Source organism: Ciona robusta, unplaced genomic scaffold (assembly GCF_009617815.1).
Source record: "Ciona robusta unplaced genomic scaffold, ASM961781v2 AP042737.1".
Lineage (NCBI taxonomy): Eukaryota > Metazoa > Chordata > Ascidiacea > Phlebobranchia > Cionidae > Ciona > Ciona robusta.
In genome coordinates, this window is record NW_028323116.1 from 601,681 (window position 1) to 621,329 (window position 19,649).

Sequence of the window (19,649 nt, forward strand, 5' to 3'; positions counted from 1 at the left end):
CGTATTCTCACGACTCCTATAGACCGTCGTTACTTGTTTAAAACACAATCAGGATATTTTGATATCATGTGCGAACGATGTCCTTTCTTTCCCCACCCCACTATATAATATTGATTTAAAGTTAAGTCTTTTTTTATAATAAACACTAGATTGATTTTTTGGCCGAGTTCTTATAGAATATACATCAAGGCAGTCGCAATTCTAATACCTTAAATTCAGTAGTTTTTATTAATGCAAATGTTTTTATTAATGCAAATTTCAACATAGTCAGTAGCTTACAGCTTAATCAAAGGATACATGGGTTCAATGCTCAATGCCGCTACCAAAATGGATATATGTGTTGCCTAACGCAAGAAATGGTTTATATAGTGGGGTGGGGGGAAGATGGGTCACCTTTAGCACGAAACATATAAATATTCTGATCGTATTTTAAACAATTAACAATGGTCTATGAAAGTCGCGAGGACAAGGTTTTATATTTCCTTGAATGTTTTTTGTTTGCTACCAAAATGTACGAGAAAATGGAATGAAAAGGTGTCCCATCTTCCCCCATCCTACTATAACTATACTTTCACTTCCCCACCACGAGTAGATATAGTTAAGTGTCATTCATTCATTCTACAGAGACGCCTATGCAACTTTACTATCACGTAACGCGGTCGAAACTTTATTCCATTGTCTTTTACGCTTACACTGCGTAACCGTTAACTTCCTTTAACGTTGCGTCATCTTCTTAAAATGGTTCCGCAAAGCCCAGACTTCCTTAAGTTAAAGTTTATGCAGCTACACTTATAACTACCGTAATATTGCTTAGGTTCTGAAATAATGATATTTAAAAGTGCAGAAAAGCACGCGTTTGATTCCTTATTGTAGTTAGTTAAAAAACAGCTAATAGTCTGCTTAGATTTCTGCTTGAACCAAAGCGTTTTTCACACTGATTAGTTTTAATTCATTGCCAGCATAGTTGAAAGTATTTTTCATTTAGACATTTAGCTGCTATAGAAAATAACGTAGTCTGCTTAGATTTTTGCTAGAATCGAAACGTTTTAATTTTTAAAACCGATTGGTTTTATATATTCTACTTACATAAAAATGCAATTCACTTAACGGAAATTATTTAACACCCACAAAGTTACATATACGTAACTCGTAAGCGAAAACGAGGTATATGAAACAAGAAACCGTGTTATAACGACTATCGTTGCCTCGCCATGCGAGCTTATAAAGTATGATTCATTCGTTAATTTATTTATTTCGAAATTTTACATTTTTTACATTTTCTTGTCTACATGTTCGGGAGATGTGTACTTTACGTAAATTTTGGCCAGAAAGCAAAACTGAAGAATTTACTTTGACATTACGTCATATAGTAATGTTGGGAAAGACAGGACACCTTTAGCTCATAATCCAAATATCTTAATCGTATTTTAAACAATTAACAACGGTGTATGGGATTTGTGAGGATACTGTTTTATGTTTCTTTGAATTTTCTTTGCTTATACAACCAAATATGAGAAGAAAATAAAAATGGGTGTCCTATTTTTTCCCCATTCTACTATACTTCTATATGTAGGCTTAATAAACAATGAAGCAATGCTACGATATATAGTTGGCATTAATATGGTAAATGTGATCGAGTCGTAAGGAGTTTTAGGACTTATATTATAGGTGGTATACACACAACATAATATAGGAGTACATAACTTTAAAAAGGTGGGATTTTAGTAGAAATATTATAAGGCACAAACTTATATACTTATAACTCATAAGCTTGCATGAGGTGTATGAAACAGAACATCCGTGTTATAACGACTGCCGTTGCCCCACCATGCGAGGATAAATAAGTTACATACGTGGTAACTTGTAAGCGAGCACGAGGTGTATGAAACAGAACACACGTGTTATAACGACTGCTGTTGCCCCGCCATGCGAGGATGAATAAGTTACATACGTGGTAACTTGTAAGCGGACACGAGGTATATGAAACAAAACAACCGTGTTATAACGACTGTCATTTGTCCGCTATGCGAGGATAAATAAGTTACATACGTGGTAACTTGTAAGCGAGCACGAGGTGTATGAAACAGAACACCCGTGTTGTAACGACTGTCATTGCCCGCCATGCGAGGATAAATAAGTTACATACGTGGTAACTTGTAAGCGAGCACGAGGTGTATGAAATAGAACACCCGTGTTATAACGACTGTCGTTGCCCCGCCATGCGAGGATAAATACGTTACATACGTGGTAACTTGTAAGCGGCCACGAGGTATATGAAACAAAACAACCGTGTTATAACGACTGTCATTTGTCCGCTATGCGAGGATAAATAAGTTACATACGTGGTAACTTGTAAGCGGCCACGAGGTGTATGAAACAAAACAACCGTGTTATAACGACTGTCATTTGTCCGCTATGCGAGGATAAATAAGTTACATACGTGGTAACTTGTAAGCGGCCACGAGGTATATGAAACAAAACAACCGTGTTATAATGCCTTGGCACTACCAAACATAAGCTATACATGTCTTTCATGATAGAATGGTAGAATTTTGAGTTAACATACAAAATTATGTTTTCCGTTTTGATTCTGTTAAATTTAATCGTCGTAACATCAACCACTGATAGTTGGCATCAACTTGATGGCATCGAATATTACATTGAGTATACAGCAGTGAATGGAGTTGATAAAGCTAACGAAAGTTGTCAATCAATGAACGCCATTCTAGCTGTTGTTAATTCTCAACGAATTCAAGATTTTCTCGTGAAAAATATTGATACGACTAAGTTAACAGGTAGCTAAATATTAATCACATTATTACGGACTATTGTGTGTGGGTTTAAGTATTAGATTTTGTGTTTTATATGGTTTAGGTAAACCATATTCATTCTTCATTGGTTTGAGTCGTACCAGTCCAACTACATTGCAATGGTCGGATGGAACAACAACTGATACATCAGTCTTCACTTATTGGGACACCAACGATGACATTTATGATTCCACCAAACTTTGTGTTACTATGGGATGGGATGGAGCTTTTGACGCATCATTTAAGTGGAAGATCGTACGTTGTGGCGATACCCAACGTTTTATTTGTCAAAGTAGGTAGCATATAATAAAACGCTCGCTTTCATTTGTACGGTTAACGGTACTATCATACCATAAATAAAACACAGTTTATACCGTGGGGTAAGATTTTAGAGGGTGAGGTTACTGTTATATAATTTTGTTAGTATTTTTTCCCAAATGAGACGAATAATAAGAATAAAAACATGTCCCATCTTCCCCATTCTAATTTTGTAATGCTTTTACAAAAAAAAATACGGAAAGTCACGGTAGAACAGCAGTTGTTATAACAGACTAAAAATAAGTAGAACTTAATCGATGAAAGACGTGACCGTTACAACCAACAAAAACATTGCGATGTCGATTTAATTAAAAAATAAACCGCGATTTCCTTTTATACAGAAACTGTTAAAACAACTACAGAAGCAACAACTGAAGTACAAACGACAACAAACAGTGAAAGGGGTAATTTATTTTTGGTGCACCATGATGTATGAATACACCTTGTGTGTCTGGTGTATAAGAAGACACCCATGTTATAACTCGACAGTGAGCATGAGGTGTATGAATACACCTTGTGTGTCTGGTGTATAAGAAGACACCCATGTTATAACTCGACAGTGAGCATGAGGTGTATGAGTACACCATGTGTGTCTGGTGTGTAAGAAGACACCCATGTTATAACTCGACAGTGAGCATGAGGTGTATGAGTACACCATGTGTGTCTGGTGTATAAGAAACCAGCACCCAAGCTGCTGTGTATGTTGTTTATAAGTTATGTAATATATTGTATGAATACACCTTGTGTGTCTGTAATATACTCAAGGATTAAAAATCGGTGGTAAATATATATTTTACGTTGTGTTTGTGTTAAATAACTGCCTCTGTTTTGTGTAGGGTATACCGAGACTACTTCTGGTATAGAACATAAGGAAACAAGTGGTTCGAGTGCGGGTCTTTATGCAGCTACAAGTGTTGGGGCAGTCATTGTCATCGTATTATGTGGAGTAATCTGCATAAAGTATTACAGGTTAGAATATGTAGGCCAAATGTCCCACGCCCACAGTCGAGTTGCTGAAGCTATTGTAGTGAATAAGTAGACATGACTTTTGGTTGGTTTGGTCATTTATATCCTCGTGGGTGGGAACTTGAGTGACTTATCCATGGTTGCCACTCCCATGCCCACAGTTGAGTTGCTGAAGCTATTGCAGTGTGTGGATGAGCAGACATGACTTTTGGTTGGTTTGGTCATTTATATCCTCGTGGGTGGAAACTTGAGTGACTTATCCATGGTTGCCACTCCCATGCCCACAGTCGAGTTGCTAAAGCTATTACAATGTGTTGATAAGCAGACATGACTTTTGGTTGGTTTGGTCATTTATAGACCAGGACATTATAAGCACAACCAATACCCATATGGCTTGTTTTGCTTAAAAATAAAAAAAACTTTTTTACAGAAACAAATCTCCGGCTAGTGATGTCACAGTGACGTATGCCGTACCGAATGAAGGTATAAAAACTTTATTTTATGTCTGTGATTAAAATATTTAATGAATATTTTTTAACCAAGGAATACGGGTTCGAGGTTCAACGCTGCTACCGTTAATTATGTACGCATTTTGTAACGGCTATTATTGCCTCGCCACGCAAGGATAAATAAGCTTAATGTATTTTAATCAATAATTGCGCGTATGGTGGGACAGTGGCAATTGTTATAACACGAGTGTTCTGTTTTATACACCTCGTGCCAGGTCATTAGTTACCACGTATGTAACTTTGTGTTTTTCCCATAAGCTGACAAATTAGACAACTCAGTAGTAAGTACCTTGCTCATAAACGCACACATAATTTTCCAATGCTGGGGCAACTACGGTCGTTATAACGCATGTGTTCTGTTACACACACTTCGTGCGCGCTTACTAATTACCACGTATGAAACTTTTAAATAGTGGCGACGTGGCAAAGTGATTAGCGTGTCTGTGTCTAACCCAGGGGTAAATGGTTCAAGGCTCTTATCGTTGCTACCGTTGTGGGTGTATGTGTCACTGAGCAAGATACTTAACGGCTATTGCTCCAAACCATTGGTCACTAATGGGTTGTCCAAATTATTAGCCATACATATAAAAAACAAATACTCGTAAGCTGGCACGAGTCGTATGAAACAGAACACCCGTCTTATAATTACTTTCGTTTTCCGACCATGCAAGGGTAAAGTAAGCAAGTTACATTCATTCATTAATTCGTATTTCTATACACTTTTAGACTATACTCCAGCTTCGGTCAACAATGTATTGTACGAAACATCCGGTGAAACCAGTCAAGATATATACGCTGTCGCCAACAAAGTAGATCCTGTGTATAGTTGTGCGGAGGCTGGCCCAAGCCATGATGTTTCAGATGTTGATTTTCGTGGTGCGGACGGGCCATATGTATGCGCTCAGGAAAATTTACCAATCGATGACAACATGGGAGTCGATTCGCCAAAAGACGTTTACGCCAAAGTGGCAAAAGGACCGCCAAAGAATGACGTATACGCGAAAGTGGCGAAAGAACCGCCAAAGAATGATGTGTACGCAAAAGTTTTAAAATAAATAAGGCATTATAAAAAAAAAATTTTAAACGCTAAACATTCGTGAAATGTGCTACACCGTGTTTATTGTGTTTTGTTTATTAGTTACTTTTTTACCGTTGTAGACATACTTGTTGTTAACTCCAACAATTACTATTTTACTGACTGTCGCCACCGTCTGACTGGCTTATATACTGCCTTTCTTGTGTCTTCGTTATGCGAACGTCGTCTCTCTAGTCTGCGTTTCAGTATAGGTTCTTGCATGGTTCTGTTAACATCGCAATTTAACGTAACTGTTTAAGATTTAGTTATTATGTGTTCAGCTATTAACAATGTTCTATTTGAATAAGCGACTGAACATAACTGTTTTTTAATCTCTCTCTCTGGCTCTCCCTCGGTCTCTATCTGGCTCTTTGGCAACCTGGCTGGTTTGGCTCTATTTTGGTTATTGTTGGAATCTGGCTATCGTTTATGATTTGCGTTATCGTCAACACATCTGTATATATTCACCAAGTGGAGAGCATTAATTAAGTTATAGACATCAGTCGCTTATTCCTTACGGCTAAAACTGCAGCCGCGTTCGAGCTAAACCCTAGCTCCTACATTTGTTTTGGAACAAGACGCTTATAAAGGCAATTGCTTTAATCCAGTGATCACTAATGAGTTGTCCAAATTATCAGCCACAGATAAAAAATGGAAAAATCCACAAAAAATAATCACCTTAAGTAACATACTTGGTAATTTGTAAGCTGGCGCGAGGTGTATGAACAATACATGTTTCTGATGTATAAAAAGACACCCACGTTATAACTTGACAGTGAGCATGAGGTGTATGAATACACCATGTGTGTCTGGTGTATAACAAGACACCCATGTTATAACTTGACAGTGAACATGAGGTGTAAAAATCCGTGTTATTACGACTGTCGCCACGCGAGGATAAACAAAGTTACATTTATTATATATTCATAACTATACGATCCGTTAATAACGTGTTCTGGTGTTTAGATTTTCTAGTTCTCTAAAGTGGGAGTTTTGTTTAAGAAATGTGTTTTAGCCTATGTTGGTATTCATCACGTATATTCGTCTCATGTATCCATGTCTTTTCTTGTACGAGATAAAATATCTGAGATCTTACGTTTATTTCTCGAGACACCCCGTCGATAACGGTTAACATCTGTTTTTTTCTGTGGATTTTTTTAGACAACTAATTAGCGACCACTTGGTTGAAGCAATTTTCATTAAGTGTTTTGCCCAAAGACACATACACTCACAATAGTAGCAGCGACGAGCCTTGAACCAAAATTATTAGAAAGATAGCACGCGGACGAGGCGAAAAATGTTACAAATTCCAGCCACTAGAAAACAAAACATACAATGATCTTGTTTATTCGTGCACTGCAACAAAATAAATACCGAAATTATTTTCAAGTTTTCAGATAAATTTACCCGCATTAAAATCGATGATTTTTAAAAAGTTTTTAAAAATAAAAATTATAAATTAATATGATGTGATGTGAAAAAATAGTAAAATAAAAAAGTGTGACGATTTTGTTACATATTTGGCAAAAGATAAAATACTGTGACCACAATTCGACTTTATCTACAAGAAAAAGTAAAAACGAAAAAAATGTTTTCTGAGCACCAGTCATAAAGTTTGTGTTTTAACAAACGAGCATAAAGGCACAATAGCATCAGGTATTTTATGAAACCGCTGGTTTGAAAACGTCGCAGTAATTATAGTAAAAGGTAAAATGATGACGTCATTAGCGATGACGTCACACGTGTTGTGTTAAAGTTTCTGAGGTGAAAATTTTTTAGCGAAAAAAAGTTCGGTTTCAAGGTAGTGATGTAACTGAGAGTAATTGTGATTTCATGAAATCGTGACGTAATCATGACGTTACGGTGACGTGACTTATGCCGTGAGAGGTTACAAGTTTGTGTATTTTACAAAAAATGGACGGCGTTGTTATGTGCTGTCAACGTCATAAAATTATGACGTCATAAATTGTGACGTAATGACCATGACGTCACAGCAGGGGGGGGGCAGTGCATAGGAGACAAAGATTTCTCTCAATTCTGCTCCAGCAGGTTGTGGGCGTAGGTTTTCTCGTCCACTTTCGGCGCCAGAGAGAGCAACGGGGAAATGTCGGTGTAATTCTGCTTTGTGACTTGCGGGGCTAGCTAGCAGGGAAAAAGGGAGGAGATTACAAAGTGTCAACAAAACAATAACTGTGAATTGGCTGTACCACTTTTTCACAGGTGTTTATATAAGTTAAGTTTTATTTGACCGAAACTTCAGTATTTTTGACAGCTAGTTTTACATATTAATTTTCTATAAACTGCCTTAGTGGGGTCTAGATGGTAGAACTCTTGGTGTTGGGGTAATAGACCTACATCCCAGGTCTCAGGTGTGCCTTACTGAAGACCTCACCCTTGTAGAATAGAATCTCTATTATTGAGCGTCTATAAACTGCCTCAGTGAGGTCTATGGTAGCACCCTAGGTGTTGGGTAATAGATCTACATCCCAGGTCTCAGATCTGCCTCACTGAAGACCTCACCCATATAGAATCTTTATTATTGAGTGTCTATAAACCGCCTTAGTGGGGTCTAGATGGTAGCACCCTGGGTGTTGGGGTAATAGACCTACATCCCAGGTCTCAGTGACCGTTGAACAACCCACTAACCTGTTCAGTTGCTTTAAGAAGTGATTTCTTAACTCTGTGAATGGTAAGTCGATTGGAAGGAGTCTTACACCATGTTTCCCTCAATATCTTCGATATGATACTTAATGTCTAAAAAAAATAACAATTACATAACGACCTAATCTTATAAATTAAAAGAATTCTTAAAAGTTAAACAAAAAATATTTTAAAGTAGGGTGGAGAAAGATGGGACACCTTTTCATTTTGTTTTGTCGTCTCATTTGGTAGTAAACAAAGAACATTCTAGGAATTATAAAACCGTATCCTTACGACTTTTTGACTGTTGTTAATTGTTTAAAACACGATCAGGTTATTTGGACAGTATGTGCTTAAGGTGTCCTGTCTTCCCCTACCCCTTACTATAGATATGCACCTTAATTATAAAAATGGAATAAATGTAAAGGAACCGTAAATGGAATTTGATAAAAACACACAGAAAATAAAATATATAAATACAGAACGTAAAAAGTGTCAAATGGAATAAACAAGTTTCAACTTTTAAAATTTAATGAAAATTTTAACTTTAAGTAAATAAAAAGTAATTAGAACTTGAAAAAAATTAATACCAAATAAATAATTAAATAAATATATCAGTAATCAGTATTATATACAAAAGTTAAAAAAAATTTCTTTCAATTTCATAGTAAAAACGGCACAAAAAAATAGAAATAAATAAACAAATATATACCAAAAAATAATTCAACCTAAAATTTTAATAAAAATTAAAAAAACAAGCAAATAGTTAAATAACAAACGAAATAAATAAACAAATAACATAAACAAACAAAACAACTTACATCATCAGAGGTCCATCTATTAGGTACAACAGGTCGATACCCGTCAACGCAAACTACTTTCCTCATCTCGTCAAAACTCGGGTCATAACCAACCACGTCGTAGAACGGGGGTTGATAAGTTTCTACTATACCTAGGGGGGGGGAAGGGGGTTTAGGGGTTATGTTCTGTTGTATATGGGTGAGGTCCTATAGCATGCCATGTGAGCTGGGGTTTGGGCCAGAGTGGGCCAATTACTCCAACATTGTATATGCACATTCTGTTCTATATGGGTGAGGTTCTACAGTAAGGCATGCCATGGAACCTGGGATCTAGACCAGAGTTGGCTTGTTATTCCAACAGCCAACATTGTATATGCACACAGTGGGGCACGAAGTAACCGAGTTATAACCTACTGTAGGACCTCACCCATATAGAATAGAATGTGCATATACAATGTTGGGGTAATGGGCCAACTCTGGACTAAATCCCAGGTCCCATGGCGTGCCTCACTGTAGGACCTCACCCATATAGAATAGAATGTGCATATACAATGTTGGGGTAATGGGCCAACTCTGCCTTAAATCCCAGATCCCATGGCATGCCTTACTGTAGAACCTCACGCATATAGAACAGAACATAAATGGTAAAAAATCAGTATTAAACAGGTGTCCCATCTTTCCTAACCTTACTGTAAAATGCAAATTAGATTCATATTATTTTTCCTGCCCTAAACTTGGTAACATTAAAACATTTTTCAGCAGTGATAGTTAAAACTAATAATTTAATGTCTCCCATTTTAAAATCAACATTTTTTGGAATAATATTCATTTATTCCGTTACTACTGCCACCAGACATAATGTAAACAATCTGTCAATGGCTTATCTGGTATAAAAAACATAGTGTGTTTCAGACAATCTGCCCGGCAAGACTTGATCGGGAACTATAATTTTTTATAATTGGAAACACGGTTTTAATACCAGATGATTCGCTAAAAATAAAAACGTTTTGCTTTCAAAGCGATTTGTTTTGTTTATCATTATCTGTTCAAAACCTACCCCCAGAGACACATCTGCGAGCTACTTCCCATAAAACAAGACCAAAGGAATAAACGTCGGCTTGCTTGAAGCATTCAAAACTTGATGTGTTTAGGGATTCGTCCAATACCTGGATTAATAAGTTACATTAGTTTCTGTGGTTGCCACACCCATGCCCACAGTCGAGTTGCTGAAGCTATTGCAGTGTGTGGCTAAGCAGACATGACTTTTGGATGGTTTGGTCATTTATATCCTCGTGGGTGGGAACTTGAGTGACTTATCTAAAGTTTCCACTCCCATGCCCACAGTCGAGTTGCTGAAACTATTGCAGTGTGTGGATAAGCAGGCATGAATTTTGGTTGGTTTGGTCATTTATATCCTCGTGGGTGGGAACTTGAGTGACTTATCCATGGTTGCCACTCCCATGCCCACGGTCGAGTTGCTAAAGCTATTGCAGTGTGTGAATAAGCAGACATGACTTTTGGTTGGTTTGGTCATTTATATCCTCGTGGGTGGGAACTTGAGTGACTTATCCATGGTTGCCACTCCCATGCCCACGGTCGAGTTGCTAAAGCTATTGCAGTGTGTGAATAAGCAGACATGACTTTTGGTTGGTTTGGTCATTTATATCCTCGTGGGTGGGAACTTGAGTGACTTATCTAAAGTTTCCACTCCCATGCCCACAGTCGAGTTGCTGAAACTATTGCAGTGTGTGGATAAGCAGACATGACTTTTGATTGGTTTGGTCATTTATATCCCTATGGATGGGAACTTGAGTGACTTATCCATGGTTGCCACTCCCATGCCCACGGTCGAGTTGCTAAAGCTATTGCAGTGTGTGGATAAGCAGGCATGAATTTTGGTTGGTTTGGTCATTTATATCCTCGTGGGTGGGAACTTGAATGACTTATCCATGGTTGCCACTCCCATGCCTACAGTCGAGCAACAAAACTTACCTCGGGCGACATATAACGTTTGGTTCCAACTCTGTGATTATTTTTAGGAATCACAATTTTTCCTTCTTCGGGATTATGAGTAACTGCCAACCCTGTTAAATAACTTATTATACACATATAATACAACCAGTAGCGCAGAAAAAGAGTTAAAGAGGTTGGTAGTCCTAATTATTTGTAAAAATTATTTTTGAGGGGAATTTTAAAAAAAATTGTTTTTTATTTATTTTGCGAGACGTGGAAATTTCAAATAAAATTCACTACAAAGACAGTTAAGAGACAGCGTTTAACATTCGGAGATATTTTCCATTATACGTGATAGGTCATTTAAAATGTAAAATTTTTAAGAAAAAATGTAAAACAATTTAAGAAAAAAAACAGGGGTAAACAAAGAAAAGATAAAAATATATATACATCTAAAAAAAGGCCAGATTGGAGTTAAAAACCTATGTGACCCTTTTTCATCTAATCTGTAACCTACCAGACTGTTCTTTACCAATGCCTACCATTATTTACAGTTAAAAAGTTATAAAAACAAAAACGTTTCTAAATAAAAGTAAGGAAGAAAAAACAAACCAAAGTAGTTTTAGTTACCTAGATCAGCGATGCAACAAGTCAGATCACTTTTCACCAAAATGTTTTTGCTTTTAACGTCTCTGTGTGCTATTGCTGCTTTGCCCTGTAAGTATATTGTTATAACTCGACAGTGAGCATGAGGTGTATGAATCCACCATGTGTGTCTGGTGTATAAAAAGACAGCCATGTTATAACTCGACAGTGAGCATGAGGTGTATGAACACACCATGTGTGCCTGGTGTATAAGAAGACACCCATGTTATAACTCGACAGTGAGCATGAGGTGTATGAATACACCATGTGTGTCTGGTGTATAAGAAGACACCCATGTTATAACTCGACAGTGAGCATGAGGTGTATGATGGTGTATAAGAAGACACCCATGTTATAACTCGACAGTGAGCATGAGGTGTATGAATACACCATGTGTGTCTGGTGTATAAGAAGACACCCATGTTATAACTCGACAGTGAGCATGAGGTGTATGAATACACCATGTGTGCCTGGTGTATAAGAAGACACCCATGTTATAACTCGACAGTGAGCATGAGGTGTATGAATACACCATGTGTGCCTGGTGTATAAGAAGACACCCATGTTATAACTCAACAGTGAGCATGAGGTGTATGAATACACCATGTGTGTCTGGTTTATAAGAAGACACCCATGTTATAACTCAACAGTGAGCATGAGGTGTATGAATACACCATGTGTGTCTGGTTTATAAGAAGACACCCATGTTATAACTCGACAGTGAGCATGAGGTGTATGAATACACCAAGTGCGTCTGGTGTATAAGAAGACACCCATGTTATAACTGGACAGTGAGCATGAGATGTATGAATACACCATGTGTGTCTGATGTATAAAAAGACACCCATGTTATAAATCGACAGTGAGCATGAGGTGTATGAATACACCATGTGTGTCTGGTGTATAAGAAGACACCCATGTTATAACTCGACAGTGAGCATGAGGTGTATGAATACACCATGTGTGTCTGGTGTATAAGAAGACACCCATGTTATAACTCGACAGTGAGCATGAGGTGTATGAATACACCATGTGTGTCTGATGTATAAAAAGACACCCATGTTATAACTCGACAGTGAGCATGAGGTGTATGAACACACCATGTGTGTCTGATGTATAAAAAGACACCCATGTTATAACTCGACAGTGAGCATGAGGTGTATGAATACACCATGTGTGTCTGATGTATAAAAAGACACACATGTTATAATTTGACAGTGAGCACAGGTACTTACGCAGACACCCAGTATATCAGTATGTAGATGTGTGAGACCATTAGCAGCAGATAGACAAAGTTGTAACATGAGCTGATGGTCTAATTCATTATGTTGCAGATATTCATATAATGAACCGTTAGGATGGTAGTAACAGACCAACCACAACTGCAAAGAATAATGGCTGAAATTATTAAAGAAATAAAATAAAGGTGCTTTAAAAAAATGTATAAAAACTAAAATTCTGTTTAAATGCAGTAAAATATTTTTATGCTCCAAAAAACATGAAATCAGTAAGATGGCAAACACAAAAAAATCCAAGTAGAGTTAAAACGAGCACAAGAACAAGAAAAAAAGGCAAAACAAATATTCAAAATACAAACTGAAAAATAAAGAAGCATTTTTTTTATTCTGTTCTTGTTTTTTTATTGCTACAAAAAAAAACAAAACAAACAAACAATAAAAAAACAAACAAAAAAAAAACCCCAAAAAAAACCATCAAAAACAAACAAACAATAAAAAAAAAAACAATAAAAATCAAACAGACAAAAAACAAACAAAAAAAAAACAGAAAAATTAAAAAAACAAACAAAAAAAACAAGCACAAAAATACCTCTGTGTCAGAGTTCCTGGATATCATATCCGATGCGATATATCCCAGTATATTGCTATGTCTTAGTAATACTGTGTTGTATATCTCAGTCTCACGAGCCCATGATTGCTCATCACGTGATGCGAATACTTTCACGGCAACTGGTTCATCTTGCCACATTCCTTTCCATACAGCGCCGTATCTGCCTTTGCCTGTGGGAGGGGTGGGGTTAGTTTTATGTAGGGAAACACTGGGAAAAAATATCTGAAAACACTGGAATTTTTGGGAGATTTTTTTATATGAAAACACTGGAAAATTTATCTGGAAACACTGTCAGGACTTTTTATACAGCACCATATCTGCCTTTGCCTGGTGGAGGTGTGGGGTTAGTTTTGTGTAGGGAAACACTGGGAAAAACTATTTGGAAACACCAGACCTTTTTGGATAAATTTTTAATATGGAAACACTGGGAAAAATTATCAAAAACACTCAAAAATGTTTGGAAACACTGTCAGGACTTTTTATACAAATACCTGTTATGAATTAAAAATTGTGCGTGTATGCGAAATTTATGTATTTCTTCATGTGAGAGAGTGAGACAACTTATCAGAATATATTGGGCAGAATTATGCCATGGTTACATACTCACATGAAGGACTTAAATGGGCTTTCCGGGTGTTAGGGTAATGGGTCAAATCTGGCCTAAATCCCAGGTCCTTGACAAGGACCTCACCCACAAATAAATATCAAAGCTAAAAGTTTAAAAATCAGTGACTTCTGCCATTGGTATTAAAAGCAAAGTCAAATACTGAATCCTTACCGATACAATTAACGAGTTGTATTTGACGGGCCATCGTTCGTTGGACCAAGAACGGAAGACCTGAACCGGAACCAGATGTGGCCGACTCCATCCAATCCTGGGGTTTGGGAAAATTCATTAAAAATATTTGGAAACGTTAAAAATCATTGAAAGGTATATAAAAAATAAACAACAAAATACAGGTATAAAATATTAAAAATTATTTAAAAAAGAATCCAAAATTTAAAAAAATATAGAATCCCTTGGGAATATTCATTGAAAATATGAAAAAAACTAAACCATAAATATTTAAAAGTACATGGAGTTGGAAAGTATCAACAAATAACAAAAAAAGTGTAAACAATATTGTAAAATATTTAGGTATTAAAAACTACTGGGGCAAAAAAATGGGGGTTAATTGAAATATTTAAAAGTATAAAGAAAACGTTAAAAAATATGTAGAAAAAATAAGGATCTCAAACGGTATATTAATAAAAAACTATTTAAAAATATGTAGAAAATATAAAAGTAATAAAAAATGTTGCCAAAAATGACAGAGAGTGTAAATTAGCCCTTTTTAACAATAATTTTGGAAGAAAAGTAAAACAAATTTGTAAAAATCGTTCAATCTTCCCTCTATGTGCAATTAAACGTGCTTACTCACAGCAAGAGTGCTTTCATTAACACGTGTGGCGCGGAGCCCTCCTTCTAATCTGCCAGCTTCTCTCTGCTTCTCCAGCTCCTGTAATATGTGATATGAATAAATGTAACTCATTTATCCTCGAGTGCTAGGACTATTAAAACACGGGTGTTCTGTTTCATACACCTCGTGCCTGCTTAGGAGTTACTACGTTACAACTTATTTATCCTCACATAGCAGGCCAACTACAGTCGTTATAACATGAGTGTTCTGTTTCATACACCTAATGTCAACTTAGAAATTACTACATATGTAACTCATTTAATTTCGTATGGTGGGCAACGACAGCCGTAATAACACAGGTTTTTTGTTTTCATAATCTGTAAAACTTAGTGCTAAAATACATAATTTTACCCTAGATTTAAAAATTTGGGGTGGCTCGACACCCCAGACACCCCTAAAGTGGCGCCTATATGTACCACAAGACCCCCCATAGGTACAAACCTGCATCCTTCTAACATGCATACGATGAACAAAGAAAGCAGCGATTGCCGACAAAAAGACAAATCCGAGAAAAACACTGATAATTATCACCACTAGGTGGCTTGTGTTGTTTTCTTCCGTTTCTAAAAGTAAAAAAAATGTAAAAAAAAAACAAAAAAAATGTAAAATAAATATATATAGTAAGGTAGAAGATAAAACACCTTTAGCACATAATATCCAAATATTCTGATCGTGTTTTAAACAATTAACAATGGTCTATAAAAGCCGCAAGGATATGGTTTTAAAATTCCTTGAAATTTCTTTGTTTACCATCAAATGGGACGATAAAATGGAAAGTAGAGGTGTCCCATCTTCCCCACTCTACTATATATATAATTGTTAAAGGTAGCAAGGTACAGTTACAATTATTGAATTATCTAAACTTGAGTTTTGGGTACTATTTGAAAAAGACACTGCCATTTGGGCGAAATATAATATATATATACGAATTATGTACAGTTTATTATTCAACTGATTGGCCTTAATTGTTTTACTGCTACTCGTAGCTTCAGATACTAACTGTATTTCTTTACAAAAAAATCGTTCAACTCTATGAGCACCAGACCATAGTCAGATTCGCAGAATTTATTGATTTAATATTGTTTTTTAGGTTTGCTATAAATTGACTTTTTTATTTCTTTATTTTTTGTATGTATATGGTAGAGTGAGAGAAGATGGAACACCTTTCCATAATTTCTCGTCCCAATTTGTGGTAAACAAAAAACATTCGATGAAAACGGATCCTGGCTTTCATGGACCGTTGGTGACTGGTTTAAACCCCATCAGGATATTTGGATATTATGTGCTAAAGGTATCCCATTTTCCCCACCATACTATATAACTGCATAGGCAAAATTGTTGCCTATATAAGAATACATTTATTTTTTTTCATATAACCAAGTGATTAAATAGAGATTACCTATCCTTGCTTGGTTACACAAATCTCCAATACAGCAATGTACGGCAACACTACCTTTCTCTAAACATTGCATTCGACCTTGGTTATGAGTGAAACAACCTTTCTTCTGATTCTCACTGAAAAAAAGTAAAGAAAAATTACACCTAGAAATGCAAATCCTGTTTGATGTTATTTTGTCGGTAAATGTTGTGGTATTTTTCATTTTTTGCCATTATCTTGTTAGGTGTCTATACAAACAAGCAGAGCCAAAGTATATTGCATTCACCACATTAATCAATGAGATCCCCTATGTTTGACAACTATGAGTGTAACTGTGTTTAAACAATATATATTAATCAACCAAAGAAACATATTTAAATTAACTTAAATTCTCCGTCACTGCACCTCGATTTAGCAGAGTTCATGAATGTGAAACACTGGCCAGAAGTGTTGCACATCCCGTTTTCATCACAACCACCCAAAGTGGAAGAACAAATGCAACGAAAGATTTCTTCCTCAAATGGGAAACCCTGAAAATTTAGAATCAGATTGTGATTTGTGACCGGAGGCTCCCAGGTTCAAGGCTCACTGTGGTGGCTACGATTCAGTGTGTGCCTCGTAACTGGAGGCTCCCAGGTTCAAGGCTCACTGTGGTGGCTACGATTCAGTGTGTGTCTTGTAACTGGAGGTTCCCAGGTTCAAGGCTCACTGTGGTGGCTACAATTCATTGTGTGCCTCATAACTGGAGGCTCCCAGGTTCAAGGCTTACTGTGGTGGCTACGATTCAGTGTGTGTCTCGTAACTGGAGGCTCCTAGGTTCAAGAACGTGAACCCAACACCATTTTATACAAAATTATCCACAAAGTTACATACGTGGTAACTTTTAAGCGGGCACGGAGTGTATGAAACAAAACACCTGTGTTATAACTCCTTTATTACCCTGTACACATACACATATATTATAATACCTAAATACCTAAAATAAACAGAATACGAATGAAACACACAAATACCGTTAATTCTGTATTTTCCATGTCTGGTCCACCATTTAATCGTCCCGATAAACTTCCATTTCTGTTATCAATATAGTCTGGTATGATGCCGGAAACTGAAACATGAATTATAAAATAATTAAAAAGAATATGGTAAAACTAAATTTTATAAAAAAAAAGTATTTTCTGCCAGAAAAGTCTGGAATAAACAATTTCTGCAAAAAGGTATTTTTAATTATTGACAAAATTTTTTACTATGTCAATGTTTTGTTTAATTCGAGCCAAAGTCTGCTTATCATTCTAAATAAAGAAACACTTTGTTTTTTTTCTAAAATGTACATGTCTGCTTACGATACCTATATAAAGCCTTATTTTGATTTTAACTACGCTTGCAGGTGCAGTACAAACAAAGTTACTTGAAACAATTTAGCATAAAGTTTTGGTTAAAAAACTGTACTTTAATTGTGTTAATTATACGACAAAATTTTTAATTATATAATCAAACATATTGAAAAGAAAATTAGACTTCTTCTGTTTCAGGACGCACTATAACCAAATGACATTGCTCAAAAATGACGGTAGTTTGGGGCTAGAGCCTCTGCAGGGCATGGCAGGGGCATATGCGATTTTGTTTGCAAACTTTTGGTTATGCACGCAGTAATTTGTCCTATTCATGCCAATTAATTAAACAAGGAACAAAATTAAATCAAATTAAGTGAATTAGCTTAAAAAATAACTGTCAAAAATAAAAGTCTCGTCAGGAACTGCCCTATTCTGCAGACAGAGATAAAGACTTGAACAAAGGGTTTGGGCGCCAAAACTGGGGTGGCAGGGTGGGCAGATTTACCCTGAAATTTTTCTGAACTGGTTTAATTAGTAAACATTAAAACCAAAAAAATGAATTAGTTTCACAGGAATGTGTGTCTAACCATCCCTGCCTCCCCTGCCTTTTAGAAAGATTGGTGCCTATGGGAAAACCCTATAGAATATGTTTGGACAAAATTTATTAGTTAAAACAAGCAGATTATATTAAAAACATAATTGTAAAAGTCAACAGTATAACAAATTATTGCAAATATATACAAGTTTGAAGTCCAAAACAGAATTTATTGGAATTTATTAAGTAGCATAAGGTCAATTTTATTGATCACCTAAAATATAACAGCGAAGATTAAATTAAAGAACGAATAAAAAGAAAATAACGTATTTCACACTAAATATAAAACACAAAACATCTAATGAACATATAATGTATTAGATTTATGTATAAAAACAAGTCACATACCGTTTTGAATTGCTTTTGTTGTAGCTACTAGCATTGAAACATAAAACACAATAACAGCCCTTTTGAAACACTTTACATTATTTCCAAATGGCATAGTCGTATTTTATTGCTGCAGCAGGCTATTTAGCAACAAAATACTGCCTAAATTGTACCTAACAACTTAATAAAATAGCTGTAAACAACACAAAAAACGAAAGACACATTACCATTTAAAACTGTACTAAATTTGGAAACCGTACACAACTTAAACGTCTATTTTGTTTTACTAACACCTCACAACGCATAAGCTTGCACCTTGGCATGCAGAAGTTCTAAATTTAGTCCAAAGCAGCGCCTCGACTCCGTCTGTATTGCTTACTGTTCTATTATTTCTTGTCGACTATCACGGGTCAGCGCTTTTGTATTGACACTTTCCAGACACCCGGGCGCCGTTAACGCTTTTCATAAGATAGCCAGAAGCGATTACGTTTCTTACAAAGGTATGGACGTCAAGGCTCACCGAAGCAACTTATTTTTTGCGTTTTTTTGTCTTTTGTGTTGGTAAATATAAAATGTTGTACTTGTTTCTTATTTTAACTAAATTTTCATCAACAGTAAATCAAAAGAAAAATATGTGTCTTTCTGAAGGACACATAGGCCCACAATGTAATTTAGCATGAGCGACGACCGCGCCTTGAAGTTCCGGGTTAAAGCCCGACGCCCTAACAACTTTTACGGTATAGCATATACACATTATTACAACAGCTATTTTTAGTTGTAACACTTAAAAAAAGCTTTTGCAAATATTTTATGTCTACCGGCGTTTCGACGTCTAAATAATTCGAGGTGTATATGTAGTATTTTGGGGTAGGATGGGATGCCTTTAGAACATAATGTTCAAACCCCATGGTAGTGTTTTTAAATAGTCAAGATCGTGTTTTAAATAAATGCGGGGGAATATGGGACACTTTTTAGTCTTTTTTCTCATCCC

At 36.1% G+C, this 19,649-nt stretch overlaps 2 protein-coding genes across 2 annotated transcripts; one reads left to right on the forward strand and one right to left on the reverse strand.

Annotated features, from left to right (window-relative positions):
* Positions 1-2,560: 2,560 nt before the first annotated feature.
* On the forward strand, positions 2,561-6,145 carry LOC149724308 (uncharacterized). The gene is made up of 6 exons (XM_089893257.1): positions 2,561-2,795; positions 2,875-3,102; positions 3,470-3,532; positions 3,965-4,097; positions 4,525-4,577; positions 5,330-6,145. The coding sequence occupies exons 1-6, from the start codon at positions 2,573-2,575 to the stop codon at positions 5,656-5,658; spliced, it is 1,029 nt and encodes a 342-aa protein (XP_089749383.1). The 5' UTR covers positions 2,561-2,572; the 3' UTR covers positions 5,659-6,145.
* An 864-nt stretch (positions 6,146-7,009) lies between these two features.
* Positions 7,010-18,876, reverse strand: LOC149724309 (activin receptor type-1-like). Its single transcript, XM_089893256.1, has 15 exons — positions 18,680-18,876; positions 17,416-17,510; positions 16,808-16,932; positions 16,424-16,539; positions 15,466-15,587; positions 14,986-15,063; positions 14,343-14,439; positions 13,544-13,734; positions 12,952-13,098; positions 11,702-11,786; positions 11,111-11,202; positions 10,176-10,284; positions 9,140-9,270; positions 8,325-8,432; positions 7,010-7,820 (listed from the first exon to the last, which is right to left on the reverse strand). The coding sequence occupies exons 1-15, from the start codon at positions 18,771-18,773 to the stop codon at positions 7,710-7,712; spliced, it is 1,701 nt and encodes a 566-aa protein (XP_089749382.1). The 5' UTR covers positions 18,774-18,876; the 3' UTR covers positions 7,010-7,709.
* Positions 18,877-19,649: the final 773 nt, after the last annotated feature.

What these genes read in the sequence shown, in the direction of transcription:
- LOC149724309 (XM_089893256.1), bottom strand. Translation starts at nt 18,773, where the DNA reads ATGCCATTTGGAAATAATGTAAAGTGTTTCAAAAGGGCTGTTATTGTG. An exon ending in TTGTTGCATCGCTGATCTAG is followed by an intron (nt 11,203 to 11,701) that starts GTAACTAAAACT and finishes GTTATTTAACAG; the next exon opens with GGTTGGCAGTTACTCATAAT. An exon ending in AACGTTATATGTCGCCCGAG is followed by an intron (nt 10,285 to 11,110) that starts GTAAGTTTTGTT and finishes TTATTAATCCAG; the next exon opens with GTATTGGACGAATCCCTAAA.
- LOC149724308 (XM_089893257.1), top strand. Translation starts at nt 2,573, where the DNA reads ATGTTTTCCGTTTTGATTCTGTTAAATTTAATCGTCGTAACATCAACC. An exon ending in TGATACGACTAAGTTAACAG is followed by an intron (nt 2,796 to 2,874) that starts GTAGCTAAATAT and finishes TATATGGTTTAG; the next exon opens with GTAAACCATATTCATTCTTC. An exon ending in ATCTGCATAAAGTATTACAG is followed by an intron (nt 4,098 to 4,524) that starts GTTAGAATATGT and finishes ACTTTTTTACAG; the next exon opens with AAACAAATCTCCGGCTAGTG.